We start from the raw sequence: 24,200 nt of genomic DNA on the forward strand, positions 1-24,200 counted from the left end.
GTTAACAAAGCTAGAATCCTGAATTGTTCTCGGCACACTGGTGCTCCTAAATAAAAATTCCAGGTCGCACAGTAAAATATTTAGCCGCATATGCAAGTACAATGGTCGCACTGTACAGCCCTGCCAGGTGGGTGGGACTTACCCGGGCTGACTCCAGGTAGTGCTGCAGGGTTTGGCTACCCACGCGAATGTTCTCCATGGTGATGGCTGGGCCCGAGAAGTACTTGTCACTCACTTTGGTCTGAGTAGGAAAAGACCCCAAACAAAGTAATTTTTTTGCTGGTAAAATACAATGGCAACATAATATAAACTTGTCATGGTCATTTGTATATCTGTGAGCAATTAATAAAAATAAAAAAAAGCATTTTGTGAAGTAAACTTAGGCAACACAACAGGAACCACCAAAAAGATGTTAATCAGCAAAATTGGTGAATTCACAAAATTCCAAGGGACAAGCACTGCTGCTGGGCTACATTCCTTTTCGTCTTTTGGCCAAATTACATTGAGTCACACAAGCACACATTCATCTAGCTCCAGGGTGAAGTTTCCTCAATGTACAGATTTAGGATCAGCTTCCTCTCCCACAATTCCAACCTTAACCATTAGAGTAGAAACTCAATACTGACCCAGGATCAGCATCTAGGGGCAACTTCACTCTACCCCTATTACTCACGTCATCTTCTGCAAAGACCGACAGGCTGAAGAATGCTCCCAGGAAGGACAGTCTCTGAACCTCTCGGCCCATCCCCGGGCCCAGAGACTTGGGACACCACAGGGACAGAGATGTCATCTGGACAGGACACACACGAGACAGGCACATAAACTCAGCAAAAAAAATAAACTCACTTTTTCAGGACCCTGTCTTTCAAAGACAATTCGTAAAAATCAAAATAACTTCACAGATCTTCATTGTAAAGGGTTTAAACACTGTTTCTCATGCTTGATCAATGAACAATAAATAATTAATGAACATGTGTAGGAGTACATGAGATACATATATAACATATATACGTATAGGACAGCACATAGATGTATAAGCTAGCTGAACATTAAAAATAGACAATTGGACACTGGGGATAGGGGAGAACTGAACAAGGTGTACATTGACACATTGATGGAGGGAGGTGACACATTATGCTGACACGCTAAATAGTAGAGGGACCCATGGTCAGTTGCTTCTAAAAACCTATAGGACAGAATCTGCTGATTCCAATAAAGGCAAGCTGAACAGGGAGTACATTGACACATTAATGAAGGGAAGTGAGACTTTATGCTGACAAACTAAAAAGATAGAGGGTCCAGCCACCATTATAATCTAACTGAAAACAGATATGGGCGTTATAGGGCATGAACCAGTAGGAAGCTTGAACTAAAAGATAATGGTGGTGAAGGACTTGGGAAATGAAGGGTCATTTGCATAAGGGATGGACATAGTACTATGTGTGTATAAATAGAGTAGCTGGAGTTCTGAGAAAGGGTGTGTTCCGCGGGACATTCCAGCTGGCTATACAATTGTATTAAAAAGCATGTTTGATTTTACAAGTTCTTGTAAGCGTTATATTTGAACTGATTTTCCACGACACATGCACCTGTGGAATGGTCGTTAAGACACTAACAGCTTACAGACGGTAGGCAATTAAGGTCACAGTTATGAAAACGAGGGACACTAAAGAGGCCTTTCTACTGACTCTGAAAAACACCAAAAGAAAGATGCCCAGGGTCCCTGCTCATCTGCGTGAACGTGCCTTAGGCATGCATGAGGACTGCAGATGTGAGGAGGCATGAGGACTGCAGATGTGGCCAGGGCAATACATTGCAATGTCCGTACTAAGACAGCGCTACAGGGAGACAGGACGGACAGCTGATCGTCCTTGCAGTGGCAGACCACGTGTAACAACATCTGCACAGGATCGGTACAGCCGAACATCACACCTGCGGGACAGGTACAGGATGGCAGCAACTGCCCGATTTACACCAGGAAAGCGCAATCCCTCTCACATCCCTCTAACATCTCACAGCAAGAACTGGTAAATCTGGTACAGTCCATGAAGAGGTGATGCACTGCAGTACTTAATGCAGCTGGTGGCCACACCAGATACTGACTGTTACTTTTGATTTTGACCCCACCTTTGTTCAGGGACACATTATTCCATTTATATTAGTCACATGTCTGTGGAACTTGTTCATTTTATGTCTCAGTTGTTGAATCTTGTTAAGTTTGCTGAAAATAAACGCAGTTGACAGTGAGGACGTTTCTTTTTTTGCTGAGCTAACATGGTGACTATTACATTACTAAGGCATACTTGATTGGTAACGGCAGTCACCAATACCACTACCCTGACAATTCAAATTGCATGTGACCTGTACAACACCCCTTCACAATGTGAAACAATGTTTGTGTCTTCTGCCTATTGTAGATCTTTGTAACGCAACCCAGCTCAAGCTCATGAGGACACCACCTATGCTTTTTTCTCACCAAGGCACTATTACGAATGGAATTGCCTTACATCATGGTTCGCACTGATTTCAAACTCTGATGGGCACGATTCTAGTGTCGCTAAAAACAGTATAAGCTTAGTGCCGTCGGAAAGTATTCCGACACCTTGACTTTTCACATTTTTTTTAGGTTAAAGCCTTAAAAATTATAATCCCTCAGCAATCTACAAAAACAACATATTTACATAAGTTTTCAGACCATTTTCTGTGAGACTCGAAATTGAGCTCAGGTGCATCCTGTTTCCATTGATCGTTCTTGAGATGTTTCTACAACTTGACTGGAGTCCACCTGTGGTAAATTCAATTGATCGGACATTATTTGGAAAGGCACACATCTGTCTATATAAGGTCCCACAGTTGACAGTGCATGTCAGAGCAAAAACCAAGCCATGAAGTCGAAGGAATTGTCCGTAGAGCTCCGAGACAGGATTGTGAGAAACAAGATTCTCTGGTCTGATGAAACCAAGATTGAACTCTTTGGCCTGAATGACAAGCGTCACATCTGGAGGAAACCTGGCTCCATCCCTACGGTGACGCATGGTGGTGGCAGCATCATACTGTGGGGATGTTTTTCAGCAACAGTGACTGGGAGACTAGTCAGGATGGAGGAAAAGATGAACGGAGCAAAGTACAAAGAGATCCTTGATTAAAACCTGCTTCAGAGCGCTCAGGACCTCCGACTGGGGCAAAGGTTCACCTTCCAACAGGACAACGAACCTAAGCACACAGCCAAGACAACGCTTCGTGGCTTCGGGACAAGTCTCTGAATATCCTTGAGTGGCCCAGCCAGAGCCCGGAGTTTAACCCAATCGAACATCTCTGGAGAGACCTGAAAATAGCTGTGCAGGAACACTACCCATCCAACCTGACAGAACATGAGAAGATCTGCAGAGAAGAATGGGAGAAACTCCACACATACAGGTGTGCCAAGCTTGTAGCATCATACCCAAGAAGACTCGAGGCTGTAATCGCTGCCAAAGGTGCTTCAACAAAGTACTAGTAAAGGGTATAAATACCCAATAAATTAGCAAAAAAATTATGAAAAACCTATTTCTGCTTTGTCATTATGGGGTATTGTGTGTAGATTATGTTTAAAAAAAAGATATACATGTTAGAATAAGGCTGTAACCTAAAAATGTGGAAAAAGTCAAGGTGTCTGAACACTTTCTGAAGGCATATATTCCTTATTTACGCATAAGGGGATTTTGTCTATGTCCCAAAGGGCACCCAATTTCCTTTATGGTGCAATACTTTTGACCACAGCACCACGGGACCTAGTGAAAAGTAGTGCACTACAAAGGGAATAGGGTTCCATTTGGGACGCATCCTTTGTCTTCCCATGGGGAAGAAGAGAGGAACTATGGAGGAGATTGTTAGCTAATTCTAAGGGGTGTAACGGTGAACCTATAGTTCGGGTACGTATTGTGGTTTTGGGGTCATGGTTCGGTTTCGGTACAGCGGGAAAATTAAATGTCAACAGTTACTGTAGTTAACTTATGTTTATTTAAGAAAATACAAAGTGTTGATAATCCTAATTCTATATGGTTACGAGTCATAATGCCTGATGAGAGCACAATCAAAAATCCCAACACTTTGTATATTTTTACATGAAAAAACAAACAATTACTCAACACTAAAATAAAGTGCAATATGCATGTGAAATCAATGTAAACATGGCTATGACATTGTATTGGCCTGTGCTAGAACGTTTTCTAACAAAGAAAAATCATAAAGGGGGTGATTCTTTTGCACCGTACTTCTACTTTCCCACTCTGGGGTAATGAGATGTCACTTAAGTAGCACTGTAGCCCTGGAGGGCCATCCATCTGTAGTAAGCTCAACACACGGTGCATTGGCCAATTCATCGATTTTGCTTGATTATATAGAGCGGGTAGTACCAGTTTGCTGAAATGGGTGCGAGAGGGCGAAGTTTGTATCGTGGCTCGCGCACTTTCACGAGGTGCTGAAACCCCCTATTCTTCTCAACCACTGAGAATGGGCGCATATCCACGGCTATAAACATACCTATCGCTCTTGTAATTTCTTTGACCCGGTCAGAATCAGCTGCAAAGGGCTGCTTAAATGTATGGGGAATATGTGGTTGTGTGGTTGTTTTGCATTTCTGTCTTGGTAGGAATACTGGGGTGATGTCGGCGTAAATGTGACAACATGTTTGAGGTCTCTCTGTCCATCGCCGTAGTAATCTACTGGGAAGCCAAAATGTTCCCAAACGGAAGATTCTCCTGGTTTATCTACCTCACCACTCGCCATCGTACAGAACAAGTTCCCGGCTGCACCTCACGAAAGGCCAGCTTGAAGTGCCACAATTAAGATTTAAATGTTGATTACAACGTGCGCATAGGCTCTAGTTGTTTTAACGGAAAAGCCTGAAATTTATTTTAGATCAGATTTACTCAAGTAGCATACAATGCAGCGAAGGCATAGCCTCTAGGCCTAGTGTTTAATGTTTTTATGTATTAATTCATGTTCAGTGTGGACCGAACCGAGGTCCCTGTACTGAATGGTTTAGTACGAAAAAAAGTACCTTTAAACGCCTACAAATTATGTAATAGATGAAGAGATAAGAACGATGTCTCAGTCTCTACGAACATACTCACCAAATTGCACATGGGGTGAGTCTTCCCAAACTTGATCTCACAGAGCTCAGCTAAAGCCTGTAGAAAACAAAACACGTCGTAAGTGAACGTAAATAAACACCCATCCAAAATAGCCTCATAACATTGACCATTGACTGTTAAATGACCATATTCAAATGTGACCTTCAATTAAGTTTCCGTCACCTGGTGTAAAAAAATAAATAAATACCCGATGTCATCTTATGGCACGTGTGTTGTTACCCAGCCTTGAGTTTGAGTACTGGGAGCCATAGAAATGTAATTACTAGCCACTCAGACCACGGCAATTTGAATGGAACCCACGTGCACACTCAATATTGCAACCGGTCCACCAATAACAGAACCATTGACTTCAATGGGAAAATTCCCATTCTTGAATATATATTTCTATGGTGGGAGCCTATAAGGTTCGCTCAGGGTTTACTGGCTCGTCACGCTAGCAGAGGTTCAGCCATACCGGGAACATAATCCATTTGGCACATCTCAAACTCCCCCCCCCCCCATCAGTTAAATAGACAGGCTCTCTCACAGGCTGCACTACTTCTCCGCTGCCACCTTACCATGAGGGGGAACTTAAAGTTGTCACTGTCGAAGGAACATTCTTTCACAGCCAGAGCCAGCCCTTGAAGGATTGGAACGAAGATCTGAAAGACACATAAGAGCAGGTGAGCAAATGAGGATTGCACCACAGTAAAGATAGCTGAAAATCAACATGGTGAAATGTACAGGATAACTTGGTATAATAGGGGGGAAAATCGTCTGCATTTCACATGGATTTTTCTCAAGTGTTTGATCGAATTCTCAATTACCAAATGTTTTCTAATTGACCTTTAAATGATTGGTCTTACCTATTACTAGCTTGGACAACGTCACACTAATAAAAGCATAGTCTGTGTGTCATTCAGTCTGTCGGTTGAGCCCACCTGTCTAAAGACCTCCTCCTGGTGGGTCATGCAGGCCAGCTCCTGGATAAAGCCATACGGCAGGTTTCGGCACAGCATGTAGGGCACCAGCAGGGACTGCTGCAGGGGGCTCCTGAGTGGAGGGGCAAGGGGAGGAGGAACGCTTTTACTCAGACACACAACCTGAACCATGTCACCTGGCCAAATACTAGTTTGAGACCAAATTAGGAGCGTATTTTGAATAAGAAAATGTGCATTGTATTCTTGTTTTCTACCATTTAACAATTGGCAGAAGAGGCATTCTTACAAAAGCCTATTTTATACTGTACGTATGTTTGCGCCGAGTTACTAAAAGCGTTGAGTTACTATAACGAACATATTAAAAATATTTCAAGAGCAGCTTTTTCCATCTTCATAACACTGCAAAACAAATCTGAAACTTTGTCAGAAACTAATCCATGCTTTTGTCACTTCAAGATTAAACACTGCAATGCTCTACTCTCCAGCTAGCACTAAATAAACTTCCGCTAGTGCTAAATACATCTGCTAGAATCTTGACTAGAACCCCAAAATGATAATCTAAATATATCATTTTACTCCAGGGCTAGCCACTCTACACTGGCTTGATGTTAAGGCTAGGGCTGATTAAGGTTTTACTGATAATCTCATTACATTGACAAGCTCTTACCCATCTCTCCGATTTTGTCCTGCCGTACATACCTACATGTATGTGTATGCTGCAGTCACAAAACGCAGGCCTTATTGTCCCTAGAATTTCTAAGCAAACAGCTGGAGGCAGGGCTTTCTCCGAGAGATCGCCATTCTACTTATCCATGTGAGAGACGCAGACTCGGTCTCAATCGATAAGTCTTTACTGAAGACTCATCTCTTCAGTAGGTCCAATGACTGAGCAGTCTGGCCAAAAGGTGCTAATGTGAACGGCAAGGCATTGGAGTGACGAACCACCCTTGCAGTCTTTGCCTGGCCGGCTCCTCCTCTCTCCACTGGGATTCTCTGGTTTGCTAGTGCTCTCTCATGCCGTCCCTAGAAGGAGTGCATCACGTCTTGCCCAGCTTTTTTCACTATACTCGACTTGAGTGGGTAGTCACTGACATCTTCCTGTTCGGTCACGCGCCCCCTCGGGCTCGTGTGGTGGGGGAGATCATCGAGGGCTGTACGATGCCTCATCTCAGGGTAGTAAGTTTGTCTGTTGATATCTCTCTGGTGGTGGGAGGCTGTGCTTCGGCAAAGTGAGTGGGGTTATATTCTGCCTGGTTTGTCCTGTCCAGGGGAATTGTCAGACGGGACCACGGTGTCCCCCGACCCCCGTCTCAGTATGTATGCTGCAATAGTCTACACAATATATACAAAAGTATGTGGACACCCCTTCAAATTAGTGGATTCGGCTATTTCAGCCACACCCGTTGCTGACTTGAATGAAATTGAGCAACAACACAGAGCTTAAAAATAGTCTGTCCTCGTTTGCAACACTCACTACGGTGTTCCAAACTGCTTCTGGAAGTAACATCAGCACAATAAATGTTCGCTGGGACGTTCATGAAATGGGTTTCTTTCGCAGAGCAGCCGACAGAAAGCTAAGATCACCATGCGCAATGCCAAGCGTCGGCTGGAGTGGCGTAAAACTCGCTGCCATTGGACTCTGGAGCAGTAAAAACACGTTCTCTGGAGTGATGAATAACGCTTCACCATCTGGTAGTGCGACAGGCGAATCTGGGTTTGGCGGATGCCAGGAGAACGCTACCTGCCCCAATACATAGTGCCAACTGTAAAGTTTGGTGAAGGAGGAATAATGGTCTGGGGCTGTATTTCATGGTTCAGGCTAGGCCCCTTAGTTCCAGTGAAGGGAAATTTTAACGCTACAGCATACAATGACATTCTAGACAATTCTGTGCTTACAATTTTGCGGCAACTGTATGGGGAAGACTCTTTCCTGTTTCAGCATGACAATGCCCCTGTGCACAAAGCAAGGTCCATACAGAAATGGTTTGTCATGATCGGTGTGGAAGAACTTGACTGGCCTGCACAGAGCCCTGACCTCAACCCCATCAAACACCTTTGGGATGAATTGAAATGTCAACTGCGAGCCAGGCCTAATCGCCCAACATCAGTGCCCGACCTAACTAATGCTCGTGGCTGAATGGAAGCAAGTCCCCATAGCAATGTTCCAACATGTGGTGGAAAGCCTTCCCAGTAGAATGGAGGCTGTTATAGCAGCAAAGGGAGGACCAAATCTATATCAATGCACATGATTTTGGAATGAGATGTTCAACAAGCAGGTGACCGCATACTTTTGGTCATGTAGTGTATGTGCCGAGGGGCTACGGTCAATCAGTCATCTCTGATGTATTTCTCCTGTGTGATCTTAAGGATGCTACCTCGATTTCTCCAGACTTTCGCTCTTCCTTCCCGGAGGACCATACCTCAGAACTACCTGGCCACTCCTGACTGTCTTAGTCCCCAATCCACCTGGTTGGGCTGCTGACCCAGTTTCTGCTGTTCTGACTGCAGCTATGGAACCCTGACCTGCTTCTGCCTCTCACTATACTATGAAACAAAGATAAATTATATAAAGGATGATAGTAAAAAAAGCATTGGAGCACCTTCAATGAAATTTTGGGCAAAAAGGCAAACTCAGCTCCAACATTCATTGAATCAGATGGCTCATTCGTTACAAAACCCACTGATATTGCCAACTATTTTAATGATTTTTTAAATTGGCATGATTAGCAAAATTGGGCATAACATGCCAGCAACAAATGCAGACACTACACATCTAAGTACAGCACCAGTCAAAAGTTTGGACACAGCTACTCATTCAAGGGTTTTTGGTTATTTGTATTATTTTCTACACTGTAAAATAATAGTGAAGACATCACAACTATGAAATAACAAATAAGTAATCATGTAGTAACCCCAAAAAAGTGTCAAATCAAAATATATTTTTGATTCTTCAAAGTAGCCACCCTTCGCCTTGACAGCTTTGCGCACACTTGGCATTCTCTCAACCAGCTTCACCTGGAATGCTTTTCCAACAGTCTTGGAGTTCCCACATATGCGGAGCACTTGTTTGCTGCTTTTCCTTCACTCTGCGGTCCAACTTACCCCAAACCATCTCAATTGGGTTGAGGTCGGGGGATTGTACAGGCCAGGTCATCTGATGCAGCACTCCATCACTCTCCTTCTTGGTCAAATAGCCCTTACACAGCCTGGAGGTGTGTTGGGTCATTGTCCTGTTGAAAAACAAATGATAGTGGGACTAAGCGCAAACCAGATGGGATGGCGTATTGCTGCAGAATCCTGTTGTAGCCATGCTTGTTAAGTATGCCTGAATTTGAAATAAATCAGAGAGATGTCAGCAGCAAAGCACCCCCACACAATTACACCTCCTCCATGCTTCAAGGTGGGAACGACACATGCGGAGATCATCCGTTCACTTACTCTGCGTCTTACAAAGACACGGCGGTGGTAAGCAAAAAGCTCAAAGGACAGATTTCCACCAGTCTAATTTCCATTGCTCGTGTTTCTTGGCCCAAGCAAGTCTCTTCTTCTTATTGGTGTCCTTTGGTAATGGTTTCTTTGCAGCAACTCGACCATGAAGGCCTGATTCATGCAGTCTCCTCTGAACAGTTGATGTGTGTCTGTTACTTCCACTCTGTGAAGCATTTATTTGGGCTGCAATCTGAGGTGCAGTTAACTCGAATGAACGTATCCTCTGCAGCAGAGGTAACTCGGTCTTCCTTTCCGGTGGCGGTCCTCATGAGAGCCAGTTTCATAGCGCTTGATGGTTTTTGCGACTGCACTTGAAGAAACTATCAAAGTTGTTGACATTTTCCGGATTGACTGACCTTCATGTCTTAAAGTAATGATGGACTGTCGTTTCTCTTTGCTTATTTGAGCTGTTCTTGCCATAATATGGACTTGGTCTTTTACCAAATAGGGCTATCTTCTGTATACCACCCCTACCTTGCCACAACAACTGATTGGCTCAAACACATTAAGAAGTAAAGAAATTCCACAAATTAACTTTTAACAAGGCACACCTGTTAACTGAAATGGATTCCAGGTGACTCATGAAGCTGGTTGAGAGAATGCCCAAAGTGTGCAAAGCTGTCATCAAGTCAAAGGGTGGCTACTTTGAAGAATCTCAAATATAAAATACATTTTGATTTGTTTAACACTTTTTTGGTTACTACATGATTCCATATGTGTTATTTCATAGATTTGATGTCTTCACGAATATTCTACAATGTAGAAAATAGTAAAAATAAACCCCTTGAATGAGTAAGTGTGTCCAAACGTTTGACTGGTATATCTGACCAAATTATGAAAGACAAGCATTGTACATTTGAATTCCTTCAAATGAGTTTAAAAGACTTTTTTAAAAAGTATTGTCTATCAACTATGACAAGCCACCGGTGTCTGACAACTTGGATGGAAAATTACTGAGGATAATAATGGATGATATTGCCCCTCCTATTTTGCCTTAACTTCAATGTAAGTCTTCTAGAAAGTGTGCGCCCTCAGGCCTGGAGGGAAGCAAAAGTAATTCCGCTACCTAAGAATAGTAAAGCGCACTTTACTGGCTCAAAAAGCCGACCAATCAGCCTTTAACCAACCCTTATTAAACTTTTGGAAAACATTTTGTTCGACCAGATGCAATGCTATTTTACAGTAAACAAATTGACAGACTTTCAGCATGCTTATAGGGAAGGGCATTCAACAAGCACAGCACTTACACAAATGAATGATGATTGGCTGAGAGAAATGAATGATAAAAAGATGCATGTAAATGGCTCAAAGTGGAGGAGAGATTGACTTCATTACTACTTGTTTTTGTAAGAAATGTTGACATGCTGAATGCACCGAGGTGTTTGTTTAAACTACTAGCACACAGCTCGGACACCCATGCATATGTCACCAGAGGTCTCTTCACAATCCACAAGTCCAGAACAGACTATAGGAGGCGCACAATACTACATAGAGTCATGACACAGGAGCTAGCACACAAACTCTAAACACACGGTGTAATATTGTTGTATGATGGTATTCTACATTTTAGATATGAAGTGGTAAACTAATGTTATGTTTAATCTGTAATTATGTGTTGGATCCCTAATAGATACAAATACTCTGTCTGAATGCTCGGCTATGAAAAGCCAACTGACTCCTGAGGTGCTGACCTGTTGCACCCTCTACAACCACTATGATTATTATTTCACCCTGCTGGTTATATATGAACGTTTCAACATCTTGAACAACAATCTTCACTGACATAACCAGAAGAAGACTGGCGACTCCTCAGACCCTGACTGCTCTAAGTTTCTTCCTAGGTTTGCGCCTTTCTAGGGAGTTTTTCCTAGCCACCATGCTTCTACATCTGCATTGCTTGCTCTTCTGAGTTTTAGGCTGGGTTTCTGTATAAGCACTTTGTGACATCTGCTGATGTAAAAAGGGCTTTATAAATAAATTGTACTGATTGACTGCGTCGATCTACTAAACTGAGGCTACACACGCTTGCGACTATGCAAGCTGGCCATTTTGCGTAGCTAATTTTCTTTCTTGCAATGCGTATTGCGTAGGATATAACTTAGGCTTTACTCAGACACACAACATACCTGGAACGAGTCTCCTGGCCAATACTATTTGGAGGAACAAACTTATTATTGACCAAATCCTTGCGTCATATACTTGTATTCTGCCCTTTAACAAGTGGTAGCATGCATGCTAACTAACTTGCTCAGAGAATGGTGAGAGGAAACTCTAGAGTGTGGGAGCAAAGGTGTAAAAGGCATGGCAAAATAATGTGTATATGTGAACCCAATGATAAATGAGTTGCTATGGTGCTCGAACAGTAGCTCCTGCTAGGGGTGATGAAATAGCAGACAAAAAGAACAAAACATGTATTTTCCATAGTTTAATTGCTGTTTTCTTCCATGTGTCTACGAGTAGATAATTGGGCTGTAAAAAAATATCTATTTGAAATAAATGGGTCATCTGAAACGAACATGCAACAGACCTAGACAGCTAGACACTCCTATTCAATGGCAGGGGAAACACTGATGAACAGAATAATAGAAATGACTGTATTATGACCACAGTATTGGAAGAGGTCACATGTGACAAGGAAGGTGTCAGACTGACCTGGGCTGCGTGAGGGCGCCCTGAAGGACAAGAGCGGCATGGGAAATGCACTGTGAGCGTATGTTGCTGAGGAGCTGGCTGACACCGGGGTGGCTGCAAATCTGAGAAGACAAGAGGAGGAGAGAGAAGTACAAGTTCAGTTTGTTTCGACACCATCAGGGCTGCTCATGTCAAGGTGACACTGTCTCCACATTCTTCTGCAGAATCATAATTTGGTCACAGAGGAGTGGCGCTTCCTCTCATCGTGAGCGGCATTGTGGTTAGGGCTGTTACGGTGACCGCATTACCACCACACCGCTGGTCACAAGTCATGACCGCAGTCAAATTCCATCTCACTGTTTAGTCATGTAACTAGTGTTAGGTTCTTATTTTTCTGAGTAAATAACTCACGGACACTAGAGAAGCTTAACCAAGTTGAATTCTTTTAACATTTCTCTCCATCCCAGTTATATACATCCCACTTTAGGACACTCCTCCTTCTCTCTCCAATCCTTACATCTTATGGTTCAACAGAAAGAAGGTAACCAGATACTAAACCCTGATCACTCCCCTAGGGGAATTGACCTCAACCCCTCCTTCCCCCAGTCCACAGATGTCTATCTGTCTCCCCTATCTCAACCGTTCGTTGCTCTACTCCCTTCCACCCAACGCATTCCAAAGCTATCCGTCTTCCCACAGAGAACCATTCACTTGACACACAAACCAGTCTCTTCCTATTCAAGGCTCGATCATTTATTTAATATCTCAATGTTCAAAGTTTAGCCGATTACAACACTAGGCTTCTCCAAAACTGTGCTCTGATGCTGCTGGTGGTCATTAGTAGCCTACCAAACTTGCTAACTGCCTGGTACTCAGCACTCTATTGTCTCTCTAATCACTGTGACATCAATGCAAATGTTTTCGAAAATCTAAATCAAAACACTTCATGAGAGCCCATGAGCTCATGTTGCGTAACATTTCTATAGGCTATGCAATTGTCTATAGAATGTATTAAAAATCAAAACCTATACCCCAACGTTTGTATCACAACTAAAGTTGCATAAATAACTAAATTAAGCATATAGGAGGACTTGTTTCTTTTCTTTAGACCTGTCTAAAATAAATAATGGATTTATTGCGATGGTGTAGGCTATATTACATGTATTTATTAGACTTTTTAAAATGTATATGTTCCAAAGGTCAGCATCAGTGGCTTGTAGGCTGTGCGTGGAAGCCAGGAGATGCTAAATGTGTTTATGTTCATTAAAAAGGTAAATTACCGTGAGACCGGCAGTTATTAGCTTAACAATCACCGGCTGACAAAATGTCATGACCGCCACAGCCCTAATTGTGGTCAGGCTCTTTGAACTCAATTGGGTATTACCTGATTTGTGTTGCGAGGGGTTTATGTTCATGTATATTGTCCATCTCTTTTAAATAACACGCATTTTAAATCAGAAAAGAGCGTTCCGATGTGCAAATGTAACTTTGCCTAATCTCAGGACAAGGTTTTAGGCATAGCACACCACGCATGGCAGAAAAGTAAGTATTGTTTGGGGACACTATCTTAAAATGGTGTTTCCAAATGCTTCAAATAGTATGATAGAAACCCATCGCTATATTATTTTTTGGACGATGTTACTTTAACTCCCATGTAATGGTTGGTAAAATGCAACAACAAAAATGTTGTGCTAAGTAGCGTTAGCTAGCACTAGTGGGCTGTACCTGTGGCAAAACGCCGCTATTTTTCATCCTATAGCTTGTTCTACATCTTATTTTTAAATTTGTGAACCAACATGTTTTCAGTACTTCTATTTCCATGACTGATCAAAACTAACTTTCTCATGCGCTCACTTCTCTCTGCCGCAGACAAATAGTGAGCAAAATGTTTGGAACATCTTCTAAATAGAAATCGTAGTATCGAATCGCAATAAATAAAAATCGGCACCGAAGTACGGTGATAATATCGTATCGTGAGGTCCCCGGCAATTCCAAAACCATACTTCCAAATGAGTAGATACCACATATGTTCGGGGTGTTTCCAGTTTACCTTGGGCGCCTTACTTTCCTCCATGCCTGCACTGTCGAAGCGCTCGATGAGGTAGTTGAGCATCTCAGTCTCCATGCACGCCTCGATGGAGAAGCAGTCGCTGCAGGATTGCGAGTCCATTCCCCCTGCAGACACACCCAGACTACACAGAGAGACGGAGGGTAAAACAGAGACAAAGTCATTACATTTAACAGAACAGGAGCAGAACCAGGGCACCATAAGAAACAAGCCGCGTAGACAAATGTGGTAAATAAGCGACCTTTCAGGTTCTCCTGAAAGAAATGTCAAACGTTAGCTACAGTACTGCAACGTAGTGTTTCAGCATTTTTTATCCACAACTCTTGAGTTTGAAATCTAACTAACTTAACTCTTCGATTTGACAAAATTCCTTCAATAATTTCCCTCAATAGCAGTTTGAAGTTTGGTCGTGTTTAATAGGGCACGCAACGGAAAACCTTTTGCAACCTTTTGTTTCTTTTTGTTCAACTCCATGTAGTCGCTTGCTCCCTCCTGGTTTGTTTCAGTCCATTTTTAGTTAATTTTCTTCCATTTGGTGCCTAATGAACACAATACAGGTAATGGATTCTACAGAGATATCCATTGACCACAAGGGTTCACAGGTGTCTAAGCTAATGCATTGCTAGTGGTCTGTTTCAGAAGACAGACCGGTGGGTAACCTGTGAGCATCTTCACACCACCACAAACCTCTGGCTATACCGTTAGTCATGTAATCTACAGTTGCAGACATTAAAAGTTAATTTTTTAAAAACAACATTTACACAGGTTTTTGTGACAAACTATCGCTAGGAGACACCAGGGCTGCATTGCACACGTGTTCTGCCAATACCGCAGAAATCAAAATTTTCAGTGACTGCAGGAATAATGTGGATAATTATTCTGCCAAAGGGTGCTTGACAGATTTCTAGCAGAGACTTGAATGCACAGAACGGAGAACTGATTGTCTTGTGATATTGGTTGAGAACTTGCACTTTCAATCCAGCAGATTGTTTATCCGGGGTGCAGCAAGCAGCATTTGCAGCAACAGACACCATCTGAAGACAAGATCAAACCTGTTGTCGTCTTTGATCTGAATTATGTTTGCAGAAAGATTAAACAGCGTCTTTGACATGTACTTCCAAGGCTTATTTGCCTGGTCTTGACAAACAGGTCTAAACTTGGATCCTTTCCACAAATTTGACAGGCCTAATTCACAGGGAAATTACAATCCTGGGCCAAACTCATGCTGATTATTTCCAAGACCTTCAGGATCCTAGTGCTTGAGTACCTGATATCAGGCTACTTACTAACTGCAGTGCTAGCCTAGTCATAATTTTGTTTTTGTTCACTTAACTGCAATTCAGACAACAAAGCTGAGTACCCTGCCTCAATCTGTACTGAAATAAACTAGTTCCAAAGTTGAGCACCCTGCCTCAATCTGTACTGAAATAAACTAGTTCCAAAGCTGAGCACCCTGCCTCAATCTGTACTGAAATAAACTAGTTCCAAAGCTGAGCACCCTGCCTCAATCTGTACTGAAATAAACTAGTTCCAAAGCTGAGCACCCTGCCTCAATCTGTACTGAAATAAACTAGTTCCAAAGTTGAGCACCCTGCCTCAATCTGTACTGAAATAAACTAGTTCCAAAGCTGAGCACCCTGCCTCAATCTGTACTGAAATAAACTAGTTCCAAAGCTGAGCACCCTGCCTCAAACTGTACTGAAATAAACTAGTTCCAAAGCTGAGTACCCTGCCTCAATCTGTACTGAAATAAACTAGTTCCAAAGTTGAGCACCCTGCCTCAATCTGTACTGAAATAAACTAGTTCCAAAGTTGAGCACCCTGCCTCAATCTGTACTGAAATAAACTAGTTCCAAAGCTGAGCACCCTGCCTCAAACTGTACTGAAATAAACTAGTTCCAAAGCTGAGCACCCTGCCTCAAACTGTACTGAAATAAACTAGTTCCAAAGCTGAGCACCCTGCCTCAAACTGTACTGAAATAAACTAGTTCCAAAGTTGAGCACCCTGCCTCAATCTGTACTGAAATAAACTAGTTCCAAAGCTGAGCACCCTGCCTCAAACTGTACTGAAATAAACTAGTTCCAAAGTTGAGCACCCTGCCTCAATCTGTACTGAAATAAACTAGTTCCAAAGCTGAGCTTCAAATACAGCCGAGGCCTGTAAAATCTGCAAGTGTTTACAGCCTCTACATTTCTCAACCTGTCCCTGCTGCAGCTAGCCTGCAGTGGTTTAACTCTGGTTACGTCCCAAAGGGCATCCCATTCCCTATATAGTGCACTACATTTGACCAGGGACCTGGGGTTCTGGTCAAAATTAGTGCACTAAGTTGGGACGCAACCTCAGCGGTTATTGGCTAGGCTTGTCACACTGCTGAAGCATGCCGTTTAAATATATATATTTGTTTACTTAACTAGGCAAGTCAGTTAAGAACAAATTCTTATTTACAATGATGGTCTACCAAAAAGGCAAAAGGCCTCCTGTGGGGACGGGGGCTGGGATTAAAAATACAAAATTAAATATAAAACCTCTCCAGAAAGGAGAGACAGGTTAAAAAGTTGGTGATAGGCTTGGTGATGATATGGGCCACATACGTGTGTACGTGTGTGCCGAGCCTTTCGCCAAATGCAATTCCTGAGGTGGAGTAACTCTGCAAGATCGCAGCCAAACCAGGGGCTGAACCTGTTTTTAATTCTCATTTTCTTTATGGGGGCGTGTTAACAATACCACTGAAAAAAAGGTCCAAGCATCTTCGCCAAGGGGATCAAGCTGATTCTATACCATTTTACAGAGGCCAGGTCATGAAGGAAGGCTTGCTCATTAAAGTTGTTTAGCAAGCGTCTATGACAAATCAGGACAGGTCGTTTCACTGAGCAGCCATTACGAACACAGGCTGTAAAACAGTGATCACTAAGGTCATTACAGAAAACACCAGACTGATACCTATCAGGATTATTTGTGAGGATAACGTCGAGGAGAGTAGCCTTATCTGGGTGTTTGGAGTCATACCTTTGTGGGATTGGTAATAATCTGAGATAGATTTAGGGATTCCCATTGCTTTAGGACTCGGTCAGGTTGTTTAAGCATGTCCCAGTTTAGGTCACCTACCAGGACAAATTCAAACTTAGTGTAGGGCCAGGAGAGAGCTTAGGAGAGAGCTTAGGGCAGGTAGGGTACAGGCCAACCTGCCGGTGAGTCTACTGAACACACAGGCCATGCAGCGGTGTCTACCTGGACCCAAACTGAAACTGCGAAAAATCCTCCTCCTGTTCATCCTCTTCGTCGCTGCTGTCCTGAGACATGTCAGAGAGGGTGAAGAACAGAAAGGAGAGGGGGCTGGCGTGGAGGAAGGAGGGATAAGATAGGTGGTCAGGGTGGAAAAACACGAAGACTAAGATGGGGATTTGATGGACAGTTTAGACACACAGGTCATATATAAGAGAGGGTGGGGTAGGGAAGGAAGAGGGTAGCACTGAGGAAAGGACGTAGGAAGGAAGTGATATGACTAGCACGCCTTCTCTCGGGCTTCAGCTGAACCCTGATTGTGATTCACTGTGGAATAAAACACCAGACCACTCCCCTAGTGCTGACCTTATTCCATGTCCATCAGTACATGTTATATGAAGATACAAGGACACATGGGCTCCTACAGCTCCCATAGACAAAGAGTACCAAAGCTATGCTTCACACAAAAAACATGCAGGACAAGCAATGCATTTGCAAGCAAAATAAAGGGTCTTTCTCCTGGTTTCTCAATGACACTGTTCCAGCTCCAAGTTTTGATTCGTCAGAACTGGGCCATTGTCCCAACACTGAGCATTTTATTTACACATACACAAAAAAAATTTATGGCAGCGATTGTAAATTGTTCTAATCAGAGAATTGAAGGTTTGTGGGTGGGAATTATATGTAAACCTTTACTCTGACTTCTTCCCCAGACACAGATTAAACCTAGTCCTGGACAAAAAAGCAACTCAAATGGTGAAACTCCATAGAAATGCATTTTTAGTCCAGGACTAGGCTTAATCTGTGTCTGGGAAAACGGCCATATTAATTTACGCAATAGGCCTACAAGAGGTACTCAGGTCAAGTGTTATATTAGTACCAGACGAGATTTGGAGGGATGCCCCACGAGACTAGTATCACCCACCAAACAAAGGCTGCGTCCAAAATGGCACCATACCGTATTCACTATAGGCCCTGGTCAAAAGTAGGGAACTATACAGTAAATAGGGTGCCAATTGGGGGACACACACCAAGTGTCTAGTGGCACATTTCAGGAAGTGGCATGCAGCACAAGGGAGTACGTTTAAATTCTAACTTGGTGGAAAGGGCTTTACTTCTCATTTCATTTGACAGCGTATGCAACCACCTTTAAAATCTACAGAGCAAGCTTTTCAGTTCATACCCCAATCCAATCGTGTTAGGGGGGATATATCATGGGCAGCGGAGGATTAATGTTTTAGTAAGGTAGCTTGTTGCATGTCACTCTGTCACACAGGTGGTTGAGGAGGTACCTAGAAGGGATCCGGGCAGCTTGTCGGGAAGCTGCTCTGGGCGAGGTGGGCACCAGAGGGAGTGGCATGGAGCTGGGCGGGCGAGGTCTGGGGGAGGGAAGGAGAACCGACTGGGGAGTGGTTGGTAGTCTTGGGGCTGGCGCCTGGGACAGGGCGATGGGCGGTACTGGGAAACATGCAGGGACAGTGCCAGGGACGGAGGAAAACCCAGCGAGGCTAGCCAGAGTGGGGCAAGGGGGGGTGGAGAACCCTGAGGGAGAGGTGACAGAGTAGGGCCGGTAGCGCTGGGAGACGGGCAGGGGGGCGGAGAGAGAGAGCCTAGAGGAGTTGGCCATAGTAGGGGGACTTGGGGCTACCATTGGATGTGGGGAGGAGGGGGTGGAGGCAGGTAGAGATGGAGAGGTCATCCTGGCTGGGTTCAAAGCCAGTGGGTGTGGACTACACCCGTATAGGCTGTGGACAACATGGCAAAACAAAGGGGTTATATAAAACTTAACGAAGAACACAGAACGATACCATGACTGTGCCAGTTCAAAAAAGACAGCACGTCCTACTGAGTAGGCCTCAATTACAAGAAAGGGAACAATTCAATCTCTGTCAATTTCAATATCGGAATTCCATTAGACACTATTTTGAATGGATTCCATCAGGGTGTCTTGTACAATTTCTAATCAGAGATTGAGTTAAATGGCACTGGTTGAATTTGAACAACCATATGTGCAAATGGTAAGTTTAGGCTGAGCTCCAAATGGCACCCTATTCCCTATACAGTGTACTACTTTTGACCAGAGCCCTATGGGAGCTAGTCAAAAGTAGGGGAGCTCTATAGGGAATAGAATGCCATTTGGGACACAGTCCTACTGTATTTACCCAGGACTGGGGGCTAGTTGTGGGGTCATTGGGCGTACTTGCCTGGACAGAGAGCTGGCCCCAAATGAGCCTGCAGAGGTGGCCATGGGACTGCCGCCCTGGCTAGAGGGCTGAACCAGCGTCAGGTGGTGGTCGGGAGATTTGGCAGCAGCAATTGGCTGGGACGTGGCAGTCAGGCTGCCGAAGGGGTTGTGGATGTGCGACATGGTGGACATCATGAGAACCTCCATCAGGATCTGGCCAATCAGGTCTTTGAAGTCAGAGTAGACTGGGAGGAGGAAGAGAAATAGCACACACACATTTAATTTGTGACTTGTCATTGCAGTGCAACGTACAATAGTATACATGAGAGAAAAAACTATTTGCATTTCAATTTAATACATATTTTCTTCAAATTTCAACAGAAAGGATGGGTTAGAGATACATTTTTTATAGCTGTTGCATTCAGATGCCAATATCATAAAGCACTAATCTAGGACTTTTCTGCAAAAAGCTATACAACTGAAGGAGAAAATCATATCAACTCCCCTGCATCTTTGCACTACCTTCTTTGGGGCTGCTCTGGTGGAACTCTGCGGCAAGCGAGGGGAGAAAGATGACATCTCTGTCCTGCTCCTTCCAGGAGACACGCAGGATCTTACAGATGAGCTGCAGAGCCTGCTCTTCAGAGACATCTGAGGTTTCAGCGGATTCCTGGGACAGGCACACCCATGGAGAGTTACAAGGACTAGCTAGAGCGGACAATGCTGTTCAAGTGACAGGTGGACCTGCGGTCATGTTGAGTTTACCGATAGGCGGTAAAAATCGACATTTACATACCCTTGGGTAAATGCAGGGGGATCAGGGTTCAATGTGTGAAACGAATGCCAAGAGGCCGACATGTGAACAAATTTGGATTAACATCAACCAAGTGACAGTCCATTCATCTTAAATCATACTATTGGGGTTAGCACAATGGACAGAGCTGTCGTCTGGAGAACACAGTAGGGCAGGGCCCATCAATGTTCACGTTCAGGACCTTGGACAGAGAAATACTTCATTTAAACATGCCGTTAACTTTTTCATCGATCTTCACCATTTCCACTTCGTTACGTTATAGCTTTATTCTACAATGGATTAAATAAATAAAAATCCTCAATCTACACACAATAAACCATAATGACAAAGCAAAAACTGTTTTTTAGAAATGTTTACAAAAACTATTCAGACCCTTTGCTATCAGACTCGACATTGAGATCAGGTGGATCCTGTTTCCTTTGATTATCCTTGATGTTTCTACAACTTGATTGGAGTCCACCTGTGGTAAATTAAATTGATCGGACACGATTGGGAAAGGCACACACCTGTCTAAATAAGGTCCCACAGTTGACAGTGCATGTCAGATCAAAAACCAAGTCATGAGGTTGAAGGAATTATCCATAGAGCTCCGAGACAGGATTTTGTTGAGGAACAGATCTGGGGAAGGGTACCAAAACATTTCCAAGAACACAGTGGCCTTCAACATTCTTAAAAATAATTAGTTTGGAACCAACAAGACTCTTCGGGCTGGCCGCCCGGGCCATACTAAGCAATCGAGGGAGAAGGACCTTGGTCAGGGAGGTGACTAAGAACCCGATGGTCACTCTGACAGAGATCCAGAGATCTCTGTGGAGATGGGAGAACTTTCCAGAAGGATAGCCATCTCGGCAGCACTACACCAAATCAGGCCTTTATGGTAGGGTGGTCAGAAGGAAGCCACTCCTCAGTAAAAAGGCATGTGACAGCCCTCTTTGAGTTTGCCAAAAGACACCTAAAGGACTCTCCGACCATGAAAAACAAGAGTCTCTGGTCTGATGAAACCAAGATTGAACTATTTGGCCTGAATGCCAAGCATCACGTTTGGAGGAAACCTGGCACCCTCCCTACGGTGAAGCATTGTGGTGGCAGCATCATGCTGTGGGGATGTTTTTCAGCAGCAGGGACTGGGAGACAAGTCAGGATCGAGGGAAAGATGAACAGAGCAAAGTACAGACCGATCCTTGATGAAAACCTGCTCCAGAGCGCTCAGGACCTCAGACTGGGATGAAGGTTCATCTTCCAACAAGACAACCCTAAATACAGCCAAGACAACGCAGGAGTGGCTTCAGGACAAGACTCTGAATGTCTTCGAGTGGCCCAGCCAGAGCCCGGACTTGAACATCTCTGGATAGACCTGAAAATAGCTGTGCAGCGACGCTCCCCATCCAACCTGACAGAGCTTGAGGGGATATGCAGAGAAGAATGGGAGAAACTCCCCAAATACAGGTGTGTCAAGCTTGTAGCGTCATACCCAAGAAGACTTGATGCTGTAATCGCTGCCAAAGGTGCTTCAACAAAGTACTGATTAAAGGGTCTGAATACTTATGTAAATGTGAAATTTCATCAATTTTAGATGAAGGCTGTAACGTAACAAAATGTGGCAAAAGTCAAGAGGTCAAAATACTTTCTGAATGCACTGTATATTTACCAGTAAGAGATTATCCAATTGATGAGTTCAGCCATCTTACACAATTGAACGCATGGAAATATAATGCCTTTGAATTAATTAGTTTGAAGTAAAATTCACTCGATGAATGAGCCTGTTTCTGTGAAGCAAGTTTGGTGAATTTAGGAAATATTTGACAGAAAAACACCACCCTTTTAAAGAATTCAGAGTGAACGATAGCTCCAAAGAATGCCAAGGGTTAGATCTGAGCTCGTTCAGATGAGAAATCAGGCCTGGGCCAAAACCAGGAAAACTGACTGTAGTGGACTGGCAATTTTTCAGACAATTGAGAAACGTATGTACTATCTCAAAAAAAAAAAAAATGCTAAATCAAGCTACTGTTTAAGCTCTCTCGGACTGCTGGTGATCCTCTTCTTACCTGCCTAAGCAAGTTCTGTCTGACTCTGGCATAACTGAGAAGGGGATAAGTGACGTTTTAAAATCATTTTATCTCTGCCGGCTTTTTATTTGAGAGAAACGGTGGCTTTTGACAGTCAAATCGACTGCTCTTCCCTCTACCAGCCTCTCAACGGTTAACACGTCAACTCATAGTAAATTGCTGAAAAGAAAACAGATTCACCATCTGCTGTGCTAGATGAAATGCTTGATCCAATTTCCCCCCGATTGCTGAATCATTAACCCATATTTTTGAGCTGATGATTATATCTAGTACTATCCCCAGGTTTGGAAGCCGGCACACTACCCCATCACAAAAGTGGTGACCCTTGTGACCCAAATAATACATCAAAAAAATATAGAATAAAAATAACCCTATTTCTAAACTGTCTTGCCTCGCTAAAATATTAGAATCGTTGATTAATTCTCAGCTAAGATCTTTGAAATGTATTCTAAATGTACATCAGTCGAGTTTAGACCAGGTCATAGCACTATCTCTGCGGCATCCCTAATTACAAACGTGGTTATTTGTATGGATAAAAAGCAACTGTGCTGCCCTCTTCATGGATCTTTCGATACGGTTGATCACGCACTGCTAATTCAGAGGCTTTCCTCATTTGGCCTGGACCAGGCTGCATGTAACTGGTTAAAAAATTAGATGACAGATATAACTCAATGTGATATAACTCAACTGATGGTGTTAAATCAGGATTACTGGATATTACGATAGGTGTCCAGCAGGGGTCAATTTTGGGTCCTATATTTTTTACTGTTTACATTAACAATATTAACTTGTCTGTATAAAAAAATGATGATACTGTTGTGTCTGCTCTTTCCCCCACAGTTGACCAGGCTCCATCTGAACTACAGTCTGCCTTCATTGTATTATGATACTGTTGTGTCTGCTATTTCCCCCACAGTTGACCAGGCTCCATCTGAACTACAGTCTGCCTTCATTGTACACTGCTCAAAAAAATAAAGGGAACACTTAAACAACACAATGTAACTCCAAGTCAATCACACTTCTGTGAAATCAAACTGTCCACTTAGGAAGCAACACTGATTGACAATAAATTTCACATGCTGTTGTGCAAATGGACTAGACAAAAGGTGGAAATGATAGGCAATTAGCAAGACACCCCCAAAAAAGGAGTGATTCTGCAGGTGGTGACCACAGACCACTTCTCAGTTCCTATGCTTCCTGGCTGATGTTTTGGTCACTTTTGAATGCTGGCGGTGCTCTCACTCTAGTGGTAGCATGAGACGGAGTCTACAACCCACACAAGTGGCTCAGGTAGTGCAGTTCATCCAGGATGGCACATCAATGCGAGCTGTGGCAAAAAGGTTTGCTGTGTCTGTCAGCGTAGTGTCCAGAGCATGGAGGCGCTACCAGGAGACAGGCCAGTACATCAGGAGACGTGGAGGAGGCCGTAGGAGGGCAACAACCCAGCAGCAGGACCGCTACCTCCGCCTTTGTGCAAGGAGGTGCACTGCCAGCGCCCTGCAAAATGACCTCCAGCAGGCCACAAATGTGCATGTGTCTGCTCAAACGGTCAGAAACAGACTCCATGAGGGTGGTATGAGGGCCCGACGTCCACAGGTGGGGGTTGTGCTTACAGCCCAACACCGTGCAGGACGTTTGGCATTTGCCAGAGAATACCAAGATTGGCAAA

At 43.6% G+C, this 24,200-nt stretch overlaps 1 protein-coding gene across 6 annotated transcripts in view; it reads right to left on the reverse strand.

Moving 5' to 3' along the window:
• The window catches only part of LOC139542041 (ubiquitin conjugation factor E4 B-like), a 69,371-nt gene that overhangs the window by 22,856 nt on the left and 22,315 nt on the right, over positions 1-24,200 (reverse strand). For 3 of the 6 annotated variants that reach the window (XM_071347018.1, XM_071347017.1, XM_071347020.1), the window contains exons 5-15: positions 20,174-20,321; positions 19,671-19,896; positions 18,759-19,211; positions 17,473-17,577; positions 14,226-14,367; positions 12,197-12,297; positions 6,056-6,167; positions 5,693-5,776; positions 5,115-5,171; positions 674-790; positions 143-241 (exon numbers count right to left, since the gene is read on the reverse strand). In XM_071347018.1, coding sequence (XP_071203119.1) covers positions 143-241; positions 674-790; positions 5,115-5,171; positions 5,693-5,776; positions 6,056-6,167; positions 12,197-12,297; positions 14,226-14,367; positions 17,473-17,577; positions 18,759-19,211; positions 19,671-19,896; positions 20,174-20,321 — 1,644 coding nt within the window. The remainder of the gene's footprint in view (positions 1-142; positions 242-673; positions 791-5,114; positions 5,172-5,692; positions 5,777-6,055; positions 6,168-12,196; positions 12,298-14,225; positions 14,368-17,472; positions 17,578-18,758; positions 19,212-19,670; positions 19,897-20,173; positions 20,322-24,200) is intronic. The other 3 variants (XM_071347023.1, XM_071347022.1, XM_071347019.1) reach the window with 2 other exon arrangements.

Source organism: Salvelinus alpinus, chromosome 17 (genome assembly GCF_045679555.1).
Source record: "Salvelinus alpinus chromosome 17, SLU_Salpinus.1, whole genome shotgun sequence".
Lineage (NCBI taxonomy): Eukaryota > Metazoa > Chordata > Actinopteri > Salmoniformes > Salmonidae > Salvelinus > Salvelinus alpinus.